This window comes from Salvelinus sp. IW2-2015, linkage group LG24 (genome assembly GCF_002910315.2).
Source record: "Salvelinus sp. IW2-2015 linkage group LG24, ASM291031v2, whole genome shotgun sequence".
In the NCBI taxonomy this organism is placed as follows: Eukaryota; Metazoa; Chordata; class Actinopteri; order Salmoniformes; family Salmonidae; genus Salvelinus; species Salvelinus sp. IW2-2015.
In genome coordinates, this window is record NC_036864.1 from 10,437,753 (window position 1) to 10,463,194 (window position 25,442).

The 25,442-nt window shown below is 43.7% G+C and overlaps 1 protein-coding gene across 1 annotated transcript in view; it reads left to right on the top strand.

Moving 5' to 3' along the window:
• The window catches only part of LOC111951439 (protein phosphatase 1 regulatory subunit 12A-like), a 66,994-nt gene extending 41,597 nt beyond the window's left edge, over positions 1-25,397 (top strand). The window contains 24 exon segments of the mRNA XM_070434803.1: positions 578-722; positions 870-944; positions 1,566-1,657; positions 2,281-2,441; positions 3,054-3,190; positions 4,767-4,874; positions 5,774-5,863; positions 5,866-5,941; positions 5,944-6,035; positions 7,131-7,222; positions 7,665-7,784; positions 8,364-8,516; positions 8,886-9,053; positions 9,243-9,386; positions 10,229-10,319; positions 10,955-11,137; positions 11,335-11,536; positions 15,950-16,080; positions 16,513-16,578; positions 23,026-23,042; positions 23,340-23,454; positions 23,582-23,686; positions 23,819-23,866; positions 24,060-25,397. Coding sequence (XP_070290904.1) covers positions 578-722; positions 870-944; positions 1,566-1,657; positions 2,281-2,441; positions 3,054-3,190; positions 4,767-4,874; positions 5,774-5,863; positions 5,866-5,941; positions 5,944-6,035; positions 7,131-7,222; positions 7,665-7,784; positions 8,364-8,516; positions 8,886-9,053; positions 9,243-9,386; positions 10,229-10,319; positions 10,955-11,137; positions 11,335-11,536; positions 15,950-16,080; positions 16,513-16,578; positions 23,026-23,042; positions 23,340-23,454; positions 23,582-23,686; positions 23,819-23,866; positions 24,060-24,104 — 2,656 coding nt within the window. The 3' untranslated portion in view covers positions 24,105-25,397.
• The last annotated feature ends 45 nt before the right edge of the window (positions 25,398-25,442 follow it).

Here is a 25,442-nt window from a genome sequence, read left to right on the forward strand (position 1 = left end):
TTTAAAAGATATTTCCACTTACATGTTGTCGTTAGGTATTTGTTGTTCTTCGGTGGATGCTGCTTATAGTCATGTCCCTTGTGGGATTTTACTTCATCAGTGGTTATCAAGAGCCCATCTTCAGCTCTGGCCTGTCAGTACAGACAGACTGCCTAAGGGAGGGACTGCAGCACCCTGTCCATCTGCTCCTGGGAATGCAGCCAACGAAGTCTCCCACACACTCCACTGCCATAGTTGGCTAACACTAACATCTACCATGTTGAGTACCAGATACTCAGAGGTCAACATTTTTCCTGGCCTGCAAGATGTTTATTGACTGATATAGGGTTCTTAAACATTTGCACGAATGTATTTGCACTTATGCAAATAGTTGATGGAATACTTTTTGGTTTATTTGTGTCTTTGGGTTCTGTTTTTGCCTAACTAATACGAAATACAGCCATAATGCTGGCACAGTAACAAAAGCCTGGACACTGGCAATGACTGATAAGATTAGGTTGCAGCATCAAATCCAAAAGAACAAGATTAGCTAAATCTCATAAACACTATTTTTGTTCCCCCCCCCTGCGCCCCCCAGGCTTTTAATCCAAGCAGGGTATGATGTAAATATTAAAGACTTTGACGGCTGGACMCCGCTCCACGCTGCTTCACATTGGGGCAAAGAGGAGGCCTGCAAGATACTGGTGGAGAACCTGTGTGACATGGACCTTATCAATAAAGTGGTGAGTAGTACTTCTATGGCATCTCCATCCTCTATCCATACCCTCGAAGGTTCAGTTGTATATGGAGCATGTAATGTTACGTACTGTACTGCACATATGTGCTCTTCTCATAACACTAGTTCTGAGAATTGTGTGTTTCCTCCTCAGGGTCAGACGGCTTTTGATGTTGCAGATGAAGATGTCCTTGGCTACTTAGAGGAATTACAGAAAAAGCAGAATCTGGTAAGCCAGTGTGGCTAATGCTTACATAAGAGCTTTCATTTGAGCCTGGATGAACTGCATAACCTGCTATTGAAGCTTTCAAAAAGGGAAACAGTCACTGGTATATGCCTTGCAGGTGTAAGCGCTGTCTCTTATACACATCTAGATGTGTATAAGAGACAGGTAGTACTACTATGGCTTCTCTATCCATACCCTCTAAGGTTCAGTTGAATATGGAGCATGTACTGTTACGTACTGTACTGCACATATGTGCTCTTCTCATAACACTAGTTCTGAGAATTGTGTGTTTCCTCCTCAGGGTCAGACATCTTTTGATGTTGCAGATGAAGATGTCCTTGGCTACTTAGAGGAATTACAGAAGAAGCAGAATCTGGTAAGCCAGTGTGTGGCTAATGGTTACATAAGAGCTTTCATTTGAGCCTGGATGAACTGTATAACCTGCTATTGAAGCTTTCAAAAGTGAAACTGCGACTCACTGGTATATGCCTTGCAGGTGTAAGCATAGCAGAAGCCCTTGATCAAATCTGACAATTTTGTTTTTTTTTACGACTGAAAGTTTTAAGTTATGGCGTTAGGGTACTAACTGCCGTCAATCATTAAAAAAACATTCTCCCATTGCAGCTCAATAGTGAAAAGAAGGATGTTAAGAAGTCTCCCTTGATAGAAACGACGACCACTGGGGACAACAATCAAAATCTAAWATCCATTAAGAGGTAAATGTCCTGGTTGGGGGGAAAATGGGGTGACATTAGGTAGTCACTCAGTGAAATACAGTCATGTAATTGATTGTCAATCTTTTATGCATTAACCCCAGGGTAGGTCACCCACCCCCTCTTTTACACTGCTGCTACTCTGTTATCTATGCGTAGTCACATTAATGACTCTACCTACATGTACGTATTACCTCAATTACCTTGACTAAGCGGTGCCCACGCACATTGACTCTGTCCCGGTACCCCCTGTATATAGTCTCGCTATTGTTATTTTACGGCTGCTCTCTAATTACTTGTTCCTTTTATTTATTTTTCGTATTTTTTAAACTGCTTTGTTGTTTAGAGGTTTGTAAGTAAGCATTTTCACTAAGGTCTACCTGTTCTATTCGGCGCATGTGACTAATACAATTTGATTTGAGGTCTAGGCCACGGGGCAAACCATCGTTTAAGTGCCTGTTTGAAATACCATGCTTTCAGTACATTGAAAGTAGCTCCAAGTCATTGAGGCACCCTGATAATATGGAGGTTTATGGGTGTTACTCTGAAATGGTGCACACATGTCTTTGTAGTCTGATAATAATGAATCCATGCAGACTGAAAGTACCAAACATTGTGTGTTCCAGCAAAGAGACCCTCCTCCTGGAGCCCGAGAAGCCCGCCCCGCGCATCGAGACCCTGGAACCGGAGAAGGTGGACGAGGAAGAGGAGGGCAAGAAGGACCAGGAGTCCAGCTGCTCCAGCGAGGAGGAAGAGGAGGAAGACTCGGAGTCTGAGACTGAAGCCGGTACGTTCTACCTACTGTAATGGTACAATAACCTCAATGGCAAGCAGGGTGTTTCTAAACCTTGACCTGATTTCAATCTAAGCCATTAGCCCAGAGTCCCAAGTCTGAAGACTTTAGACCCTGTCTACATTAGTTGAACTGATTGTAAATGTTGTAGATGTACTCTTTTGAATGGTGTCTGTATACACTTGTTGCAACGACATGAACATCGTTGGTTATGACATCCCATATGGTCATTGTCTTTMTGAAAAAGTATAAACACAAACGACGGTCTGCATGACATAAGCAAAATATGGTCCAAAAAGCATACCTGTTCTATTTTAACACCAACAAACCCATCTGTTTAAAAATTATTTTAGTACTAAAACACATTTCTGAAGAGGGGTTTGGTGCTAGCACTGTAGCTTGCTGCTTGGCTAATCAGACCATATCTTACAAACAACAGTTGCAACGATGGTCTGCAGACTGTCTACCTGAGTATCATTTTATTTTATTTTATWGCCAACGACACTTGTCGCATTTTAATGGTCTACAGACATGTAGTTAGATGAAGTATAGACCCGTCTTTATGCATCAGTAACTCATACTGGCACCTCTATTCCTCCCCTCCAGACAAGAGCAAGACGCCTGTCCCTGTGAGCAACAGTAACGGCACTACTGTGGTGCCAGCGCCGACCAGCGCTACGGTGTCTTCCACCTCCCCAACCAGCCCCACTAACCAGGTGACTCTCACCTCGCCTGTCAAGAAGGTACGGCCTGGTGGATAGGTCCACTGCAGTCCTCCACTAGTCCTCGTCAGCCTCTTCTGCAGAGAGTTTATCACGCCTTTACAGCTCCCACTACTAAGTAACTCTTTCTACAGTCACATGCCTGACCAAGTTGTTCCGTGTCCCAGAAGTTTGTTAGTTATAGAACCTAAAAGGAAGGTTTAACCGCTGATGCGTTAGGATATAAACTTTCATCCAGGATACATAGCGACACCTAAGCTCAGTTTATGGATGCATCTTTCACATGAGGCCCTGAGATGAGACATCTGTACACCTCACCGGTATACAGATCGATATAATTCAATGTCTATTTAGTTAAAGCGTTAACACAAACCCACGCTTCACGCTTGGCTCAAGTTACACGGGGTTTACGTAAAGGGGGTTACGTTGGATTTGTCACATGAATAGTACAACACTTGGGTAGGTGTTGTCGCCGCCTGCGGTACACTGAACAGATACAAGTGTCAGAGGCCCAGGGCGCGAGTTACGATTAGTTGAACTGGAGATCTGGTCTTCAACAAACATGGCAGTGGTTGTACATGGGGGTGAGTAGTCATTGCTCAATGTTAACGGTACACTGTAACACTGTTGGCCTTACCTGTGTCCTTCCAGGGGTCATCAGTCAGATATTTTAGCAGTGTTGATTATTACGAGACACAATGAGGATGGGAATTTATCATTCAAAAATGGCCCACTTTGTCTGCTGCCCTCTGCAGTGCAGATGTGGCGTTGCAGCTGACAATGTACTCGGTGACCTCAGTCCATATACTGTGTCTTGAAGTGTAGACCTGTTACTCTCTTCAGAGGGCACTTCTGCTTTATTCCCTCATAAGAACTGAGGCGGGGGACTTACGCCACATTATCCTAATGATACTACAAACTACTCTTACTATAAATGTACTATCTTTCCTTCAACACCACTGGCACATTATCATTAAACTAGAAGAAGAAAAACCTGTTAAGCTACAAACAATACCCAGTCTTTACTACTTCTGTTTTTACGTCACTTTGAAGTCCAATATTTTTAAATGGTCACGTTTTCCCTTTAAGTTGAAGTTATGTGCCCATGTAAATTTCTCCCATTGGCTGTATCCTCCATCTGATTGCATTTTCTTGGAGGACTCTGCATTCAAGCTGAAGTCCAGACTATGAAATATACCCATCACTATCCCAGTTATCCATATTTCCTGTTATCTCTCTTGTAGAAATGCTCTTATTCCCCTCCTACTTTAATGCCTAGCACACACACAACACAATGTCTTCTGTCTAACGAGAGTGAGCAAAAAGATTAACAATGTCCGCTTTGAGACTAGCATTGTCTTGTCTTTTCAAAAAGCCTCTCGTGTCCTGCGAGAGCTGTCACTCACTCAACCAATAGAAACGATTGACCCCCTTGTCAGTAAACATTGTGTGGTGTGATCAGGCCTTAAAATATGTCTTTGTCTCTGTCTGTGCAAGGTACTGTCCATCTTTGCTGCTGCTTCTGTCTCTCTACCCTGTTTCTGTTTCTCTTTGTCCGCCCCTCTCTCATCATGGCTCTTGTCTTGGTTGGCTTTAGTCTGATTATATTACTGCCCTCATGCCTGTGGCGGAGCCAAGCTGTCCTGCATTGTGGCGTCAAGGCTTGCGCAAAACTGGCATTTCTCTTGTGCCCAAAAAACCCATGGTGAGGCATTGGTGTGTTCGGAGTTTATTAGTTACCATGCCCTTTGTGCCTTCGCACCAAACAACAACTTGCCTACTCACCTGACCCCAATAGCACATCCAGTCACCACTCTTGCTAACCCCCCTAGTGACAGTCCTCCCCGCCAAAACATTTATTTTCTGCATGTGTCTTAAAACACAGTCCTATAATGCTTTCTCTGTGGCCCATGTGCTCGAAATATTGTCTATTTGATGTCTCTCTAGCCATTATGTGTGCAGTGTAACAGTGTGCCCAAGGCTTGTGTGAGGACTTAACATAGCCTCTAAACCTAACAGGTTGAATTGACCCGTCCCATCCATCATGCACTAACTGGAGTTTCAGTGAACAGTGTTTTGTTAGTCTCTTTAGTGTCTGATTCAGGCGCGCCACTGCTGCTAAGTAAGGAGTTTGTACTCTGTCCCTCAGTCAAAAGTCTAATACCGGAGTTATTACTTTTACCTTTATTTTGCAGGGAGTCCCATTGAGTCCAAGGTCTCTTTTTCAAGGGAGCCGTCGACCTAGACATGGTTATGTTATTTCTAGGGGTACAAGTCACTTGTGGTGTCTCAAGCATGTCTCCAGACCTTTGGTTTCCCCTCCAACATGCGCCTCTACTCAAACATCCCCTGCATTTTGTTGTCAATCCATGACACGTTCTCAAGTGCTTCCAGAGATCAAACAGTAGCCTCTGCAGATTCATTCCACACCAAACGCCTTTGCTTTTTGACCTCTTGATTAACCTCTGTGGACTGCTCTGTGTTCTTCACCCAAGAAAACTAAACCCCGGACTGCTGCCTTCGTCTGCTTCTGAATAAACCTCCTTTATTAACGATTCTAAGCTAACGGCTAACCACTAACCCCTCTCCCCTCTCTCTCCCCAGGTGGCCCAGCAGGTGTCCCCTGCTGGTAAGGTCTCTCCTAAAGAGGTCTCCCCTAAAGATAAACAGGAGGATGACAAGACTAAGAAATCGGACGAGTCCCGGCGTCGTGGCGCCTGGGGCTGAGGAAGACTGGCAGCTACGGGGCACTGGCGGAGATCACGGCCACTAAGGGGCCCAGAAAGAGAAGGACACTGCCGGGGTGATGCGCTGCGCCTCCAGCCCCCGCCTCTCCTCCTCCCTGGACAACAAGGACAAAGAGAAGGTCAGTAGCTAACTAACACCACACTCTGACCCCAGGCCTCAGTGCCTGTCTGACCCCAGGCCTCAGTGCCTGTCTGACCCCAGGCCTCAGTGCCTGTCTGACCCCAGGCCTCAGTGCCTGTCTGACCCTATAGGACTTTGTAACTCTGCCTGGAAGGCCAATCCCGGAGTCACTCTCTCCACTGTTGAGATTGGTGTTTTGCCAGTACTATTTAATGAAGCTGCCAGTTGAGGACTTGAGGCATCTGTATCTCAAACTAGACACTAATGTACTTGTCCTCTTGCTCAGTTGTGCACCGGGGCCTCCCACACTTTCTATTCTGGTTAGACAGTTTGCGCTGTTCTGTGAAGGGAGTAGTACACAGCGTTGTACCAGATCTTCAGTTCTTGGCAATTTCTTGCATAGACTGACGAGTTTCAGAAGAAAAGTCTTTGTTTCTGGCCATTTTGAGCCTGTAATCAAACCCACAATTGCTGATGCTCCAGATACCCAACTAGTCTAAGAGAGGCCCGTTTTATTGCTTATTTAATCAGAACATAGTTTTCAGCTGTGGTTACATAATTACAAAAGGATTTTCTAATGATCAATTAGTTTTTTAAAGGATAAACTTGGATTAGCTAACACAACGTGCCATTGGAACAGAGGAGTGATGGTTGCTGATAATGGGCCTCTGTAAGCCTTTGTAGATATTCCATAAAAAATCTGCCGTTTCCAGCTACAATAGTCAATTTCAACATTAACAATTTCTACACTGTATTTTTGATCATGTTATTTTAATGGTTAATTTTTTTTGCTTTTCTTTAAAAAACAAGGACATTTCTAAGTGACCCCAAACCTTTAAACGGTAGTGTATGTATGTATATGTCCAGCTGCTTGGACATATAGTACGATTTGAAACGGATGTCATCATTCATATGAAGTTGATGGTTCACCATTCCAGACTGTTTTGATAAGTTGCGTTGCTAGGTTGAAGTTGAAATCCACTGTCGATTGAGACTGGTTTGTTGGCTGTGGACAATGCATGAAGAATGTTAGTAGATGTAGCATGTGTTTGTTTAGGAGCTCAAGCAAATGGCTCCAATGTTTCATGTGCAGGAAAAAGACAAAGGAACCAGACTTGCCTACGTTGCCCCCACCATCCCCAGGAGACTGGCCAGTACATCAGACATTGACGAGAAGGAGAACAGGTGAAGTGCCAGCGTGGTCCCTCTGAAGGGAAAAGTGCATTGACAGGAGCACCACCTGCTGTTCACTGCTGTGTGTTACAGGCCCAAAGCAGCACTGCATGTTGTCTTAATGTAGCCGCTCTGCTGCATCTGAGTACTTCAGTTTACAATGAAAAATCTATAGATTTAAAAAGTGGCCTCATACATATTTCTTGAAGTGTAGGAATTAGTTACAGGAAAATTATATTCTCAATGTTCACATTTGGCCAGCATCAATCAGGTTGACAATATCTAGAATAATATGTTACAAATATTGGTCATTGATACTTTGTTAGTCATTACTAATTTACATTTAGAGACATTTAGTGGATTTATCCACTATTGACTTGTAGCACAATGCTGTGGGTCCTTGCCAGTATTGTGGAGCCCTGGGTGATATTGTAGTGTGTGGTTCCAATCCCAGGGACTCTGCTGCTAGTCTGGTACGTAGTGGCTCCTACACCAGGAGACGCTGGGACGATGAGCTGAAGAACAGTGAAGGAAGCGCTTCCACCAACCGAACAACACCCAGCTATCAGCGCAGGTTAGCCACGCTTCACGATATGCTACCCACGCTTCACGATATGCTACCCCTCATTCCTCAACCTGACCGACTCACTACACCAGATCAGTGCACCAGATCAGTGCACCATCTTCCATTCATTCAGTACTAGTTCTGGACTCGTGGAGATCTCCAGACTCTTAGTAGTTTTGCTCATTCCTCATGTCAATTTGATTTCGCACTGTCATTTGACACAAGTGCACGTACATGCTTAACATGCAAACATCTACTGAGAAAATCCATGCAAGTCAGTCCAACGCCTCTGTCTCACACGCCACAGTCTCCTGCATGACTGTACTAGTCCTGTCGGGTTTCTGTGTAGTATAGAGAAACTAAAGGCACATCAGGTTCTACATTACAATCTGCCATTGTCACACTCTTATAGCCTGCAAGGTTCCAAAACTACATTATCCAAAATCCATCACTACAGCTCAAGAAACCGAGTCATGGACCAAGCGTATCAGAGCTTAGTTTTATACATGTTACATGTATGTTATGTAAAAGTGTGGTGTGCGCCCCCTTGCTAACATGCCTATCTCGCCCACCTCCACACACTGCCAGCACGTCCCACACGCTAACGCTAGGGCGGAGCGGCAGCACGCGGGACGTGCCAGCCAAGTCCTCGTCTGCCTCCAGCTTGGACCCTATCACCTGTAACACTAAACCCTGGCAGTCACCCACCTCCCACTACCAGTCTTGCAGCATTTACCGCAGGTATACCACCAGCCCCCACTGATCAACAACCTCTATCCACCTCCACTGTCTGTCTGTCTGTCTGTCTGTCTCGGTCGGTCGGTCTCGGCTGCATAAGTGTTGTGTAGTTTCATGCGTCTTTGACTGGTGTTCTCTTGACCCTCCCATCAACTGAAGAGAGATCAACCCCATTTTGGAATAATGGCTAATGGAGAGGAATTCATCTTCAAAGGCCACAGTGTTAACTGTTTTTGATCGCCTAGTTTTCATGACATTCCTTGTATGGGTAATGGGTCCTCTCCTGTCCAGTCTATCTTTCACTCTCCTTCCCTCTTCCTCTTTCCTCTTCTCTCATTTTTTATCTGACTGTTGTTCCACTGGTATCCACAGTGGTTCCTTTGGCAGGAGGCACGAAGACCTGGGTTCGACCACCTCTTCCTCCACTAGCACTACCACCACCACCTCGTCTGTTACCTCGCCCACCAGCCACCGTGACCGCAGCCTGCTCTCCAGCCTGGGCTCCTCCACCCGCACCGGATCCTCCAGCCTCACCAGCAGGTACACACACTGCACCACTATGGAAAATAAGTCAATTTTATTTATTATCATAAGGTCACTTTTAAAAATCTAGATTGCAGGAAATGTCAGTTTCAGGTGTTAAAAAATCCTGGGAGAACCCTACACACATATATGAATGTAAAAATGTTAGTCATATTTTGAAGTCCTGTGTACAATTGTTTGGATCAGGTACTGGGCAGAGGAAAGTGCGGAGAGGGAAAAGGAGCGGGAGAAGGAGTCTGCTGCAGTCATCCCTACGATTAACACTGCTTCTACCACCACCACGTCCACTACTGGCACTATCATTGGCTCTGACGGCAGGGAGAGACGCAGGTCCGACACGCGCACGTACGCGCACCCCCCGCCTACACACACGCACACACTCTGAAATGCAAACATGGAAACACACATGGATGCCCACACGTGACACCCACAGGGGGAAAACAAGGATGTCACTGATACACACCGTGTCTATTATTTTACACAAAGCTCATGTTTTTTCTCTTGTTTATGCAACTAGAAACAATGTAATAACTGCCGTCTCTCAGAAAGCGGAATATCTTTAAGCTAGCAAGATCCTGTGCTGTTTGAGATTGCATTGCCTCTATTTGAGAATTGGGTGTGATCTCCTACAGTGTGTACACACTGGAGGAGGAGCGGGAGTCTGTTAAAATGAATGGGGTTAAGAGCACGTCTTCCTGTGAAGTCACTGCTGCTGAAAGAAGCCACCTGTTCTGGGAAGGTTCTAGAACCCTGACTGCTTCAGAAAGTTCTCCTTATAAGGAAGATGGGTTTCTCAAGGCCTAGCCAAGGCTCACAAGTGATTGAGTTGATATTTTTATATGGGATGAAGGAACACATTCCCTCTTCAAAGAAAACATTAGTTACCTGTCTTGTTGCTCGCTCAATATTTGCAATATTTTGAGACTAACGCTAAATAAAAGGTGAAAGGAGATTAAATATCTTCACAGCTGATAGTACAATAAGAATATGGTTGATTAAATGGTTAGCAGACAAAACACTTGGATGTTAGATTTGCCACTTTAGATTGTTGTTGACAACTGTTGAAGTAAATAGCCTAATCTCATAACTACCATGTCGATCATCCTTACGTGTGGCTATAGCTTGTTTTTGTTCAAGGTCGTACCTTACTCCTGTCCTTGTTTGTGTTGCAGATCGTACCTCACACCTGTCCGGGATGAAGAGTCGGAGTCCCAGAGGAAAGCCCGCTCCAGACAGGCTCGACAGTCCAGACGGTCTACCCAGGTTAGTGAAGACGTCTGTCCTAACTCTGCTTCTGAACTGGGCCTAAATGGCCAATGACAAAATACGTGTCGTTAAATGCAGTGTCAACTGAGTCACTTCTTATTGGACTTTGTAATGGTTGGTTGGTTAGTCCATTTCTCTACTATGAGTCATTAAAAAAAAGTTATGTACATGTTATCAATTATTCTGCCTTAATGTGGCTTGGGGTAATATAGCTGAACTGATTGTTGTTAAAAATCCCAAAAAAGTTGCCCGTTTTTATTGTGGAAACATAAACTTTGTGTAAATTGGCAAACATTCCTAAGCGTATCGAGTTTTAATGAGATTGTTTACAAGCCGTAGGAAACTGGGCTGGTCCTTCTCCACACTGTCACTAATACTATCTGAAATAACTAAATATGGTTCAGCTTAAAATGCCCTGTTAAATTGCCCACTTTTTATAACCAAAATAATGTTCACAGTGCAATAAGTGAATGCCTGAAATTAGTTGTACATTTTCCTCTTCCAAAATGTAGATTAATGCCATTTTGTAGTTTTTCCCCTCCACGAGGAAATGTAATTGACCAAATAAAAAAACATTGCTGCTGCAACCCTTTTCGTCAGAGTTTCACTAAATTCTCTCAATTTCCTCTCAGGGTGTGACTCTGACTGACCTCCAAGAGGCAGAGAAGACCATCGGCAGGAGCCGCCCCATACGGACCCGGGACGAGGAGAAGGAAGAGAAGGAGAAACAAGACAAGGAGAAGCAGGAGGAGAAGAAGGAGACTGGTGAAACCAAGGAGGACGACTACCGGTCGAGGTACCGCAGCTTCGAAGAGGTATGTGATGGCTTCCTCCTTAATTTACAATGCTCTATTATCCATCTGGAAATACAACACATGAGTTTACTGTTGATGTGTAAACTGACACGCACTTTTGAGATTTTTTTTGTTTGTTGCAGTTTTCCTCAAGCCCAGGTTGTTTGATCTGAAGACGGTAACCATTCCGGACTTCCTGTTCTTTCTCCTCTCTCCAGACTTACCAGCGCTACCGTCCCTCCACCACCTCGGCCACCACCCTGAGCACGGCCTCCACCCCTTCCTCCACTTCCTCCAGCTCCCTCAACAGGCCCAACAGTCTGACTGGCATCACCACCTCCTCCAGCTCCCTCAACAGGCCCAACAGCCTGACCGGCATCACCTCCTCTTACAGCCGCTCCTCCAGGGACACTGAGAAAGGTCAGCCATGAGAGCAGAGCTACGGGTTCAGATCTCTAAATACTATGGATTGTATTAAACCTCATAAACTCACGAAAAAGAAAGGTCCTCTTACTGTCAACAGCGTTTATTTTCAGCAAACTTAACATGTAAATATTTGTATGAACATAAGATTCAACAACAGACATAAACTGAACAAGTTCCACAGACATGTGACTAACAGAAATGGAATGTGTCCCTAAACAAAGCTGGGTCAAAATCAAAAGTAACAGTCAGTATCTGGTGTGGCCACCAGCTGCATTAAGTACTGCAGTGCATCTCCTCCTCATGAACTGCACCAGATTTGCCAGTTCTTGATGTGAGATGTTACCCCACTCTTCCACCAAGGCACCTGCAAGTTCCCGGACATTTCTGGGGGGAATGGCCCCAGCCGTCACCCTCCGATCCAACAGGTCCCAGATGTGCACAATGGGATTGAGATCCGGGATCTTCGCTGGCCATGGCAGAACACTGACATTCCTGTCTTGCAGGAAATCACGCACAGAACAAGCAGTATGGCTGGTGGCATTGTCATGCTGGAGGATCATGTCAGGATGAGCCTGCAGGAAGGGTACCACATGAGGGAGGAGGATGTCTTCCCTGTAACGCACAGCGTTTAGATTGCCTGCAATGACAACAATCAGTCCGATGATGCTGTAACACACCGCCCCAGACCATGACGGACCCTCCACCTCCAAATCGATCCCGCTCCAGAGTACAGGCCTCAGTGTAACTCTCATTCCTTCGACGATAAACGCGAATCCGACCATCACCCCTGGCGAGACAAAACCGCGACTCGTCAGTGAAGAGCACTTTTTGCCAGTACTGTCTGGTCCAGCGATGGTGGCTTTGTGCCCATAGGTGACGTTGTTGCCGGTGATGTCTGGTGAGGACCTGCCTTACAACAGGCCTACAAGCCCTCAGTCCAGCCTCTCTTAGCCTATTGCGGACAGTCTGAGAACTGATGGAGGGATTGTACATTCCTGCTGTAACCTAGGCAGTTGTTGTTGCCATCCTGTACTTGTCCCGCAGGTGTGATGTTCAGATGTACTGATCCTGTGCAGGTGTTGGTACACGAGGTCTGCCACTGCGAGGACGATCAGCTGTCCGTCCTGTCTCCCTGTAGCGCTGTCTTAGGCGTCTCACTGTACAGACATGGCAATTTATTGCCCTGGCCACATCTGCAGTCCTCGTACCTCCTTGCAGCATGCCTAAGGCACGTTTACGCAGATGAGCAAGGACCCTGGTCATCTTTCTTTTGGTGTTTTTCAGAGTCAGAAGAAAGGCCTCTTTAGTGTCCTTAGTTTTCATAACTGTGACCTTACTTGCCTACCGTTTGTAAACTGTTAGTGTCTTAAGGACCGTTCCACAGGTGCATGTTCATTAATTGTTTATGGTTCATTGAACAAGCATGGGAAACAGTGTTTAAACCCTTTACATTGAAGATCTGTGAAGTTATTTGGATATTTACGAATTATCTTTGAAAAACAGGGTCCTGAAAAAGGGACGTTTCTTTTTTTGCTGAGTTTGTGCTGCCATTTGATGTGTCAGTATGATTAATCAATGTACTCACATACCAAACTGTAAGCATTCCGGACACACTTTCAGCAGTACATTGATTGACTGAGTAGACGCACATGTACGCACAAATATTATACTGAGATACTCCTGCTTTCAACAGCAGACCTATTCGTTGAAAAATAGAAGCTTGAGTTCTACTGATGTAGAATGTATTCCCATATTGAGGTATGGCTGGAGTATGTAACATAATTAGATATACAGTGCCTTCAGAAACTTATTCTACATTTTGTTACAGCCTAAATTCAAAATGGATTAAATAGATTCTCACCCATCTACACACAATATCCCATAATGATAGTGGAAACATGTTTTTAGAAAACATGTGTGAAGATGAAATACAGATCTAATTTATACTGAACAAAAATATAAACGCAACAATTACAATGATTTTACTGAGTTACAGTTCATATAAGGAAATCAGTCAAATGAAATAAATTCGTTAGGCCCTAATCAATGGATTTCACATGGCTGCGCCGTGGCCCAGTCATGTGAAATCCAGCCAATCAGAATGAGTTTTCCCCACAAAAAGGCTTTATTATTGACAGAAATACTCCTGTTTAATCAGCTATCCAGGTGGCTGGTCTCAGATGATTCCGCAGGTGAAGAAGCCGGATGTGGAGGTTCTGGGCTGGCGTGGTTACACGTGGTCTGCGCTTGTGAGGCCGGTTGGACATACTGCCAAATTCTCTAAAATGATGCAGGTGGCTTATGGTAGAGAAATTAAAATGCATTTCACTGGCAACAGCTCTGCTGGAAATTCCTGCAGTCAGCATGCCAATTGCACACTCCTTCAAAACTTAAGAAATCTGTGGCATTGTGTTTCGTGACAAAACACATTTGTCTTTTGTCCCTAGCACAAGGTTCACCTGTGTAATTATCATGCTGTTTAATCAGCTTCTTGATATGCCACACCTGTCAGTTGGTTGGATTATCTTGAGACAGATGTTWGTGCACAAATGTGTTACCGTTTTAGAGAAATCAGCTTTTTGTACATATGGACATTTCTGTGATCTTTTATTTCAGGTCATGAAACATGGGACCAACACATTACATGTTGCATTTATATTTCTGTTCAGTGTGCATTTATAAGCGTTCACACCCCTTTGCTATGACACTCCAAATTGTGCTCAGGTGCATCCAATTTCCTTTGATCATCCTTGATGTCACTACAACTTGGAGTCCACCTGTGGCCAATTCAATTGTTTGGACATTATTTTGTAGAAAGAAAAACAAGTTTATATAAGGTCCCACAGTCCATGTCGAAGCAGAAACTATACCTTGAAGACCAAGGAACTGTCCATAGTGCTCCAAGATAATTGTGATGAGGCATATATCTGGGGAAGGTTATAAAACTATTTCTAGAGTTTTGAAAGTTTCCAAGAGCACAGTGGTCTCCATTGGGAAATTTAAAAAGAAAATATGGAGCTCTGCCTACAGCTGGCCGGCCGACCAAACTGAGCAACCAGGCAAGAAGGATCTTGGTCAGGTAGGTGACCACGAAGCCAATGACCACGAAGGCAATGACCACTGACAGAACTACATAGTTCCTTGGCTGAGATGTTAGAACCTGACAGAAGAACAATAGTCTCTACAGCACTTTACCAATCTGGGCTTTATGGGAGTTGCCAGACTGAAGCCACTCCTGAGAAAAAGGCACATGGCAGCATGCCTGGAGTTTGCAAAAATGCACGTGAAAAACTTAAGCGCATAAGGCAAAAGATTCTGTGGTCTGAGACAAATGTAACTCTTTGGCCTGAATGCAAAGCGCTATGTCTAGAGAATCAGGCACAGCTCATCACCCGTAGAACACCATCCCTACTGTGAAGCGTGGTAGCAGCAGCATGCTACTGGGATGCTTTTCAGCAGCATGGACTGGGAGACTGGTAAGGATAGAGGGAACAATGAATGGAGACATACAAGCAAATTCGACGAGATCCTGCTTCAGAGTGCAAACGGCCTTAGACTGGGAGAAAATCCTAAAATCCAGAGGTGCAAAGCTGATACAGGCACCGAAGACTACTCAAAGCCAAAGGTGCTACTGCAAAGAATTGAGTCGGGTGTGAATACTTATGTAAATTAGGTTTCTGTATTACATTATCAATAAATCTAAAAACATGTTTTCACTTTGTCCTTATGGGATATTTTGTGTAGATGGGTGAAAAAATGATCAATTGAATATATTTTGAGTTCGGGCTGTGGAATAAGTCAAGGGGTATGAATACTTTCTGAAGGCACTATCTAATAGCCACCTGAGCACAGAACGGTTAACCTGAATTCCACCCAGGGAGGGAGAGGATTGGGTTGCCTAAAAATGAAATGCCATAAATGAAACATGACCCTGCCAAGCCGCACTGCTTCTTGACTCACTGCTCGCTTAACCTGGAAGCCAGCCGCACCAATCTGTCGGAGGAAACACTGACCACTGAAGTCAGCTTGCAGGCGCATGGCCGAGGAAATCCCAGCCAGCCAATTGTGCAACGCCCCATGGGTCTCCCGGTCCTGGCCCGGCTGTGTGACAGCCTGGGATCAAACCCGGGTCTGTAGTAGCACCTCAGTACTGCGATGCTGTGCCTTAGACCGATGCACCACTCGGGAGGCGCAAAGATTTAACTTAAGTTTTACTGAACTAAGCTTTGATGGAATGAAACTTTGATGTCGGCACATACTGGCTATAATGAACACTATTGATGAAGGACATGCTCATTTATTGGGTGATTTTGATTTGACAATGTAAACATGATACAGAATTGGAATTGACCCCAAATGTGCTAGGTCAGGTGCATGTGTCTCACTCAATCTCTCTGTGATTGACAGAATCAGACAAGAAGCAGCAGGAGGAGGAGAAGGAGGGAGAGGATAAGTCCCAGCCCCGCTCCATACGGGATCGCCGGCGGCCCCGTGAGAAGAGACGCTCCACCGGGGTGTCTTTCTGGACCCAAGATGGGGTTTGTGACATACACACTGACACTTTAATGTGGACATGCCTCAAGTGTAATGATCAGAGTCCACTTGACCCACCCATAAGGCAATAAGAATACATGTCAGTTTGAGGTAAAAAGCCATTTTATAGATTTAGCAGTACAACTACTCTCGAGGTACTACACTGAAGTGCACCTCATGAAACACCTCTGGATTTAGCTGATTGGGGCGGCATCCCCGAGCTGACAAGGTAAAAAATCTGTTGTCCATTCCCTGAACAACGCAGTTAACCCACTGTTCCCCGGTAGGCCGTCATTGTAAATAAGAATTTGTTCTTAACTGACTTGCCTAGTTAACAAAAAAAATAAAAATGGGGAATTGCAGCCAGGCTATGGATTTATTCTGAGGATAACTGTCTCGGGGCTGTTCCTGACCTCCTGTCCCTCCTTGTATTCCAGAGTGATGACAATGACCCAGACCAGTCGGCGGACTCAGAGGAAGGCAGCATCAAGGGTGAACCTCAGGTAACCTCAGTCCACACAACCATGCAGAAATAAACCCACAATAGATGCAGGAAAGAGGTCATTGGAACGCAGGATGCAGTGACGCCCTCATTGGCGCAAATTCAACAAATCTGATCAAACTAAGTAGATATTCCGTATTTTATGTATTCATTTGAAACGGGCTCACAAGGTGGTTACATAAGTCTGATTTTGATATATTTGGCTATTTTCGCTGCATAACTTTTAGAAGTTGTCCTGTTTCACTTTTTGAAGAAGTGACTGCTAGATGCTAACTCATGTTTTGTATGAGATGGTTGCATAGCTAGCATTCAGAAATTGGTTACGGGAAGTCAGTAGTTTTTAACTGAAAGGCATGTCTACATTAGTGTCAGTATGTGTATGTCATGAACCCCATTGATTGATGCCGATGACATAGACTTATATATTGGGGTTGACATCCTTACTAGTATTATGCACAGATTTATACCTCAACATATTGTGAAATATACATAATAAACAATATCCTAAATATAGGCTGTTTTTGCTGGGGGGCAATGAGGATATTCCAGATCTTTCCACCTTGTTTCCATGGCATTGTTTTGGTTGAGTTCCATTGACCTCTTTATCGCAACTGTGGTCCAGGCTGAGACCCAAACTAAAGGATGATTTCACTTTAACCAACTAAACTTTGATGGAATGTAACTTTGATGTTGGCACATACTGACTAATGAACACTATTGAGGAAAGACATGCTCATGTATTGGGTGACTGATAGTTTTGATTAAACACTTCCTTTTTATTGACTGGCCAGTTTTTCACCCCAATCAACTTTTTTGCTCTCTTTTGTCTATAGTCACGGCCAAGCAAGTGCCTCTGATTTTCCTTAATTTGGCTTATTTTGGCCAGCTTTGGTACTGTAAAGACTCCCTCTTTCTGATGACTTTGGATTTAATGGTTCCTCCTTTCCTGTGATTGTCCTGTTGCTAAGGTGACCTCAAACGCAAAGCACTACACCATAGTAAGTTCCAAAACAAGCCAAAACAAGCCACCACACAAAGGAAATTTGTCTTTCGGTCTCCACAGAGTTGGGTAAAGCTGCTTTGTTGTTCCACACAAAAGTCGCAAAAAAAACAACTTACAGAGCTCTCAAATGAGATATTCTCATCCTCCTTGGTCAGTTTAGAGTAATGATAAGTGACCTCTAGATCTGTTTTAATACTTTTTTGTAATTTTGTATATTTTATCTGATGTATTTATGCAGAGTTCATCTGTAAGAGACCTTAGTCTCATTATGACTTGTCAAAATAAAGGTTCAATAATATGGAGTCTCCCTGGTTTTGGAAGGGGTGTGTCCTGTGCAGTACAGCGTAGCAGACAGTGATGTGGCCAGGCGCTTGGCTGCAGATGACGCACACAGTGGGAGGAGGAGGGCAGCTGGACGGAGCAACCAGCCAGAAAGCCAGCATATCTCTTTGTTGGAGGCTGCACAATGGGGCGTGGCCTGAACGGAACACCAAATAGGAAATGGTCCATTTATCTCTGCATGGATAGGAAAGCATTCAGGGAGAGCTGCTCTCTCCTGGCAGTTGATTTGGGTTTCTCCCTGGGATTTGAATTGCCAGGGACCTCACGATACGATGTCACGATACTTAGGGGCCGATACGATATGTATAGCGACTCTCCCGACTATGTCTATTGCGATTTGATGTTTCAAACTATTGTTCACTATGTGTCTGGTACAGAGAGATGAGAGCGCATGGAAATAAAAGGGCTGAGTACATGTTGGCTCACCGTTTAAGAAGATGGAGAAAAAGCTATAGGATGAACAATACAGAAGTTTTGGTGCAGGTACAGTCAACTAACGTTACCTGGCAATTAGGGTGGAATATTTTCTTGGTATTTTACAAATGTTCCAACCTGAGAATAAATCACTTTTCTCCCATGTAACCCGGTATTTCCCCGTCAAAACCGGAAGTGTCATTCAAAGCATTTAAATAGGCCTATGTCTGGTTATGATTAGAGCTTTGATTTGAAAATTCAAGCCTGATGCAACCTCTGAGCCTGATTTAAATACATATTATGAGCCCTACATTAAAGACAGGCCAAATGATTGGGACGTTATCCAATACATAGGCTACTGCACATTACGCACAACAGGAACGCATAAAAGCACATAGATGTAGCTATGCTATGGGTAAATAAATGGCACTAATCTTGTGGCCAGGCGCAAGTTGCACTAATCTTTTTGTGTGAACTGTATTATATGGACTAGAACTACGCACCTTGTTCAAATCATGATAAAGCAGGGAGAGAACATGCAATTCTGGTGCAGCACATGTGGCCTACAAAGTTACAAGTATAGGCTAGTGAATTTGATTTACCTTTTTTGTAATAATTCCTCTGGTATTAGCCTACCTAGTTCTCTCTAGTGTTGCTTCATTCCTTCCTCGCTTTCAACAGTTAAATTAAATAAGTTGTCCTTAACGTCATAATTCTAATGACATGCTTGAATAATATAGGACTAGAATTAGATGTAGAAGGTGTTCACTTCTCCATGAGGTTTGAATGGTTAATGGGTCTGAATAAATTACTTCTATAGTCTAGCACATTCACTCTTTCAAACTACCCATGAGTTCTATTGGCTGCTGTATTTAACATTCAGCGAACAAGAGTTTTGTATCCCTCTTTGAATAGTCTATTGTTATAAGAAATGCAACAACAAAAATGTGCAGCAAGGTATTCTAGTCTAGCTTTTCCTGCATGGGACTCCAAGAGCTAAGGAGACTTTGTTTAAAAAAAAGAATAATAGAGGCCAGCAAGTGGAGCACAGGTTTGCGTATTGCGCAAGAGACAGTCTAAAAGTTAGACGCTTACTATGCATAACCCATCATTCAATACCAAAATATAAGCCTAATGCTGCATTGAATGTATTACTTGAAAGAGGTAGGCTAGGATATATAGATAGATAGAGAGATTATATATACACTGCTCAAAAAAATAAAGGGAACACTTAAACTACACAATGTAACTCCAAGTCAATCACACTTCTGTGAAATCAAACTGTCCACTTAGGAAGCAACACTGATTGACAATAAATTTCACATGCTGTTGTGCAAATGGAATAGGCAAAAGGTGGTGGCCTGCTGGAGGTCATTTTGCAGGGCTCTGGCAGTGCTCCTCCTTGCACAAAGGCGGAGGTAGCGGTCCTACTGCTGGGTTGTTGCCCTCCTACGGCCTCCTCCACGTCTCCTTATGTACTGCCTGTCTCCTGGAGCGCCTCCATGCTCTGGACACTACGCTGACAGACACAGCAAACCTTCTTGCCCACAGCTCGCATTGATGTGCCATCCTGGATGAGCTGCACTACCTGAGCCACTTGTGTGGTTGTAGACTCCGTCTCATGCTACCACTAGAGTGAAAGCACCGCCAGCATTCAAAAGTGACCAAAACATCAGCCAGGAAGCATAGGAACTGAGAAGTGGTCTGTGGTCACCACCTGCAGAACCACTCCTTTATTGGGGTGTCTTGCTAATTGCCTATAATTTCCACCTGTTGTCTATTCCATTTGCACAACAGCATGTGAAATGTATTGTCAATCAGTGTTGCTTCCTAAGTGGACAGTTTGATTTCACAAACTTTTGAGCAGTATATATATATATATATACAGTGGGGAGAACAAGTATTTGATACACTGCCGATTTTGCAGGTTTTCCTACTTACAAAGCATGTAGAGTCTGTAATTTTTATCATAGGTACACTTCAACTGTGAGACGGAATCTAAAACAAAAATCCAGAAAATCACATTGTATGATTTTTAATAATTAATTGCATTTTATTGCATGACATAAGTATTTGATCACCTACCAACCAGTAAGAATTCCGGCTCTCACAGAACCTGTTAGTTTTTCTTTAAAAGCCCTCCTGTTCTCCACTCATTACCTGTATTAACTGCACCTGTTTGAACTCGTTACCTGTATAAAAGACACCTGTCCACACACTCAATCAAACAGATTCCAACCTCTCCACAATGGCCAAGACCAGAAGCTGTGTAAGGACATCAGGGATAAAATTGTAGACCTGCACAAGGCTGGGATGGGCTACAGGACAATAGGCAAGCAGCTTGGTGAGAAGGAAACAACTGTTGCGCAATTATTAGAAAATGGAAGAAGTTCAAGATGACGGTCAATCACCCTCGTCTGGGGCTCCATGCAAGATTTCACCTCGTGGCATCAATGATCATGAGGAAGGTGAGGAGAGCCCAGAAACACGGAGACCCCTGGTCAATGACCTGAAGAGAGCTGGACCACAGTCTCAAAGAAAACCATTAGTAACAACACTACGCCTTCATGGATTAAAATCCTGCAGCGCACGCAAGGTCCCCCTGCTTAAAGCCAGTGCATGTCCAGGCCTGTCTGAAGTTTGCCAATGACCATCTGATGATCCAGAGGAGGAATGGGAGAAGGTCATGTGGTCTGATGAGACAAAAATAGAGCTTTTTTGGTCTAACTCCACTCGCCGTGTAGGGAAGAAGAAGGATGAGTACAAACCCCAAGACACCATCCCAGCCGTGAAGCATGGAGGTGGAACATCATTCTTTGGGATGCTTTTCTGCAAAGGGACAGACGACTGCACCGTATTGGAGGAGGATGGATGGGGCCATGTATCCGAGATCTTGGCCAACAACCCTCCTTCCCTCAGTAAGAGCATTGAAGATGGGTCGTGGCTGGGTTCTTCCAGCATGACAACGACACGAAACACACAGCCATGGCAACTAAGGAGTGGCTCCGTAAGAAGCATCTCAAGGTCCTGGAGTGGCCTAGCCAGTCTCCAGACCTGAATCCAATAGACTATCTTTGGAGGAGCTGAAAGTCCGTAGCCCAGCGACAGCCCCGAAACCTGAAGGATCTGGAGAAGATCTGTAGGGAGGAGTGGGCCAAAATCCCTGCTGCAGTGTGTGCAAAACCTAGTCAAAACTACAGGAAACGTATTATCCTGTTATTGCAAACAAAGGTTTCTGTACCAAATATTAAGTTCTGGCTTTTCTGATGTATCAAATACTTATGTCATGCAATAAAATGCAAATTAATTACTTAAAAATCATACAATGTGATTTTCTGGATTTTTGTTTAGATTCCGTCTCTCATAGTTGAATGTACCTATGATAAAAATTACAGACCTCTACATGCTTTGTAAGTAGGAAAACCTGCAAAATCGGCAGTGTATCAAATACTTGTCTCCCCACTGTATATATATTAGTTGGATAGATATCTCGATCTCATCAATATTGGATACAATTTGAATAGAATTGATGGAGAGCGACGCCTGCTCGTGCATGATGTAAGCAAAACAACACGATATTAGGAGTTTTAAAACGCTGCAATAAAAGATGTGATCTTACAATTGAAAAAAATAAGTAACCCCTAAAGCCAGATGGAGATGTGTAAATTAGACATGTATCAGTACAATCATATATACAAGTATCATTAAATTATTGCGATATGAAACTAGTTCACCCCTCCAGTCTGCCCACTTATTTTAGGTGTAAACACAGCTGGCTTTGGTGGTGTGAAAGTCATGATAACTGAAGTTAATGAAGAAGTTCTCTGCATTTATCAATTACTTGCAGTAAGTAGAGAAGCACAGTTTTTTTTCCAACGACTTGAGGTAGATTTGAATTTGTCAAATCTGCAAAATATATCACAACCTGAGAGTAGGTTTAAAATGCTTGTGTTTGTAAACAGTGTATTTTTCTTTTCTGTAATTCAACCAGTTGTACATGTCAGTTTTCTTCCCCCCCACCATTTTAATCTCTGTAGCTAAGGTCTTAAAGATGTGCAGACACACAAGTGCTTTTCCTTGCATTCGGGCTCCTTCAGCTTCAGGAAGCCAACAGCAATTTGAACACTGCTGTAGGCTTGGCCCTCTGACCCCCATCCTGCCTGCTCTAAGGCACTCTGCTGGAGCGGCGGGAGCTAGGAGACGCTGGGGTTCAGGGGCTGCTCCTTAAGGCACTGGCAGGCTTGGCAGCCATTCAGGAATGTCTGTTGCAGTGCAGAGTGGTCAGGTGCTATGAGAAGGGAGAGAGGCTCGGAGCTGAGGGGGTAGACGCTGATTGGTCCAACATCTAGCCTTGTCAACTCTTTGCAAGTCAAGGAGGCAGACCTTTGTGAAGCCAAGGAAATGACTAACCTATCAGTACATTTAATTTAGTATTTACAAAAATAATGAACAAAAAAATTTGCTAGGAGAATAGAATGCCACCTTAAACATCCTGTTTTCAGTGTGATGCGCCAAACATTCCCCAGCAGAACAACCGAAACCCTCAAATGCACTCTAATTGATCTACATTCCAGGCACTACGCTTGTCTAGACAGCAGGAAAACTGCACTGCTCTGAATCTGTCATGTGGATTTGCTTGTTTTAACATCGGGTAAAGACATTAAATCACTTCTGTTTTTCTTTTCACAGAGCGACCGACTGTCCAGGTACGTGCCAAATTCAGTTTATTCTTCAGGTCTTTCCAAATGGCACCCTATTCCCTATATAGTGCACTACTTTTGACACGGGCACATAGGGCTCAGTGCACTACTTTTGACCAATCTAGAGAATAGGGTGCCATTTGGGAATGCATCCTTCCTGTCTACTACTTACCCTTCACTTGGTGGGCTTGTGCCACTTTAGACCAAATAAACCGTTGACAACCTGGTATATGGCAGTGTAAATATTAGACATGGTCGATAAGATACTGTAGAGCTAAGTATCAATGTTTTTATTCTCTTCAGAAATGAGAGCAGCACTTCCTCTTCTGACCGCTATGACCACTTGGGTAGCCGTGGCGAGGGTCGCAGGTCATTCTCAAGCAGGCTGGACCGAGACGATAGCACTGACTACAAGAAGGTACTGGAGCTCCCACACACTCACCTTCTACCTTAGTTAAAATCACACCATACTCAATAACACCACCATAGAAATAGTAATTCTTCCCTGTGAAGTTAGACTTTTTTCTGACCGTTTTTCCTCTCAGCTTTATGAGCAGATCCTAGCTGAGAATGAGAAGCTGAAGGCCCAGTTACGTGACACAGACCTGCAGCTGAATGACTTGAAGCTTCAGCTGGAGAAAGCCACACAGGTGAGGCACTGTGGCCAGGCTGCGTTGTACAGTTGGGAAATTAGCATGTATCATGTAGTATTAGGATGACTCATTGTGAATAAATAGGACTTCCTCGCTAACGTTGGGTTATTTACGTTGCTTGTGTTACAGAGGCAGGAGCGCTTTGCTGACCGKTCGCAGCTTGAGATGGAGAAAAGGGTAATGATTATTAAGTGTTTTATGGTTTTTAACATACTGAATCATTTTGCCCAACAAATGAATGAACTCTCAAAAATTAGTTCTATGTATGAAAGGCACTTACAAATACAATTATTGTTATTGGCTTGAACTGAATTGGTAATAGTAGTGGTTAACAGCGTGGTAATCAATGCCAACTGGTTTATGTCTGAAGGTTACAAGCAGGCCCCAATTTCAGCTGGGTGGTATGGTCTTATAAACCTGACTACTTTCTCCGGTCTACTGCCTCTCCTGCTGACTGGCTCACCATGCCCATATAGTTGGCTGGGGGCGTGCCACCCCACCCAAGCACGAGCTACCTACCTTCTCTCACGTGTTTTTGAACATTTTTAGCCAGTGTGTGTGTGGTCACTTCTCCAGGGTTGTTCTTTTTGCATAGTGTGTGATAGCGAGTATACGTGATGAATTGTTTCAATGGAAATGTTATCTTCTGCATGTGCTTTTTGCCATTTTTCTTGGCAAGTGTTCACTCAAATCACCTTAACGGCTGACACAAACATATGGGGTCAACTTCACGCCATATGTATTGATTTCAAAATAAAATAAATTGTGAACATGAAAAATAAAATTTAATGTAAACATTGTATTTTCAAGGACGGGTGAAATAATGGATGTTGAAATCAAAAACCAAACAATTGAAAGAATTCTATACAAAAATAAGACATCAAAAGCAAAACCCMAAAACTTGTTAGCAAATAATTTTAAAGCTGGAGCAAAACTCACAAATGATTAAAAAAAAGATTTGAAAACGAATGCAAAAATATTTTTCCGTGAAACTTTCCCAGCAACCAATCCTATTGAAATAGATTTTGCCTACGCTCTTGCCTGCATGTACTAGCTTTTTTGTTACGCTACTCGTATCTTTGCTTTTCCTGGCAGTCTTTTCGATTGCGAGTTTTGGCAGTATTTTTCCGTGAAGGGCGGGGTTTAGAGGGAGGCGTATTGGTCCGCTAGTTTTGGAGTGACGGTTCGTCCCAATCAATGAACATGATAGACAGGCTTTTTTTCTATTGCCTCCTTAAGTAGACGGTCTGACGTCAGCTCGTTTTAGCTAACTTACTTCAAACTGTCGGTCACGGGTCAATGTACGGATATTAGACGCATGTCTGTCTAATACATTTAATGACAAACCGTCTTACTACTTAGATAAACATATGACTTACCTGTCGCACAACGTTTGGCGCAGGTGTTGGTAACTGGTTCGCCATACACCTGCGCAACAAGTAATTCATATGTTTACCTAAGTAGGTAGATGGTTTGTTTGTCATAGTTTTGCTCTCGCTTTTAAATGATTTGCTTACACGTTTTGAGTTTTTTCTTTTGATGTCTTGTTGGGTTTTTGATTTCAACATCCATTATTTCAACCGTCCTCAAGTATGTTTACATTCTCAACTTTATTTTTCAAGTTCATGATTTATTATATTTTACACATGGTGTGAAATTGACCCCATAGAAATAGCACCTTAACGACTGACCCAAACATCTCCTTAAACTTCTCACGAGTCACCAACCCTGATCCGGTAGCACCCCCCCCCCC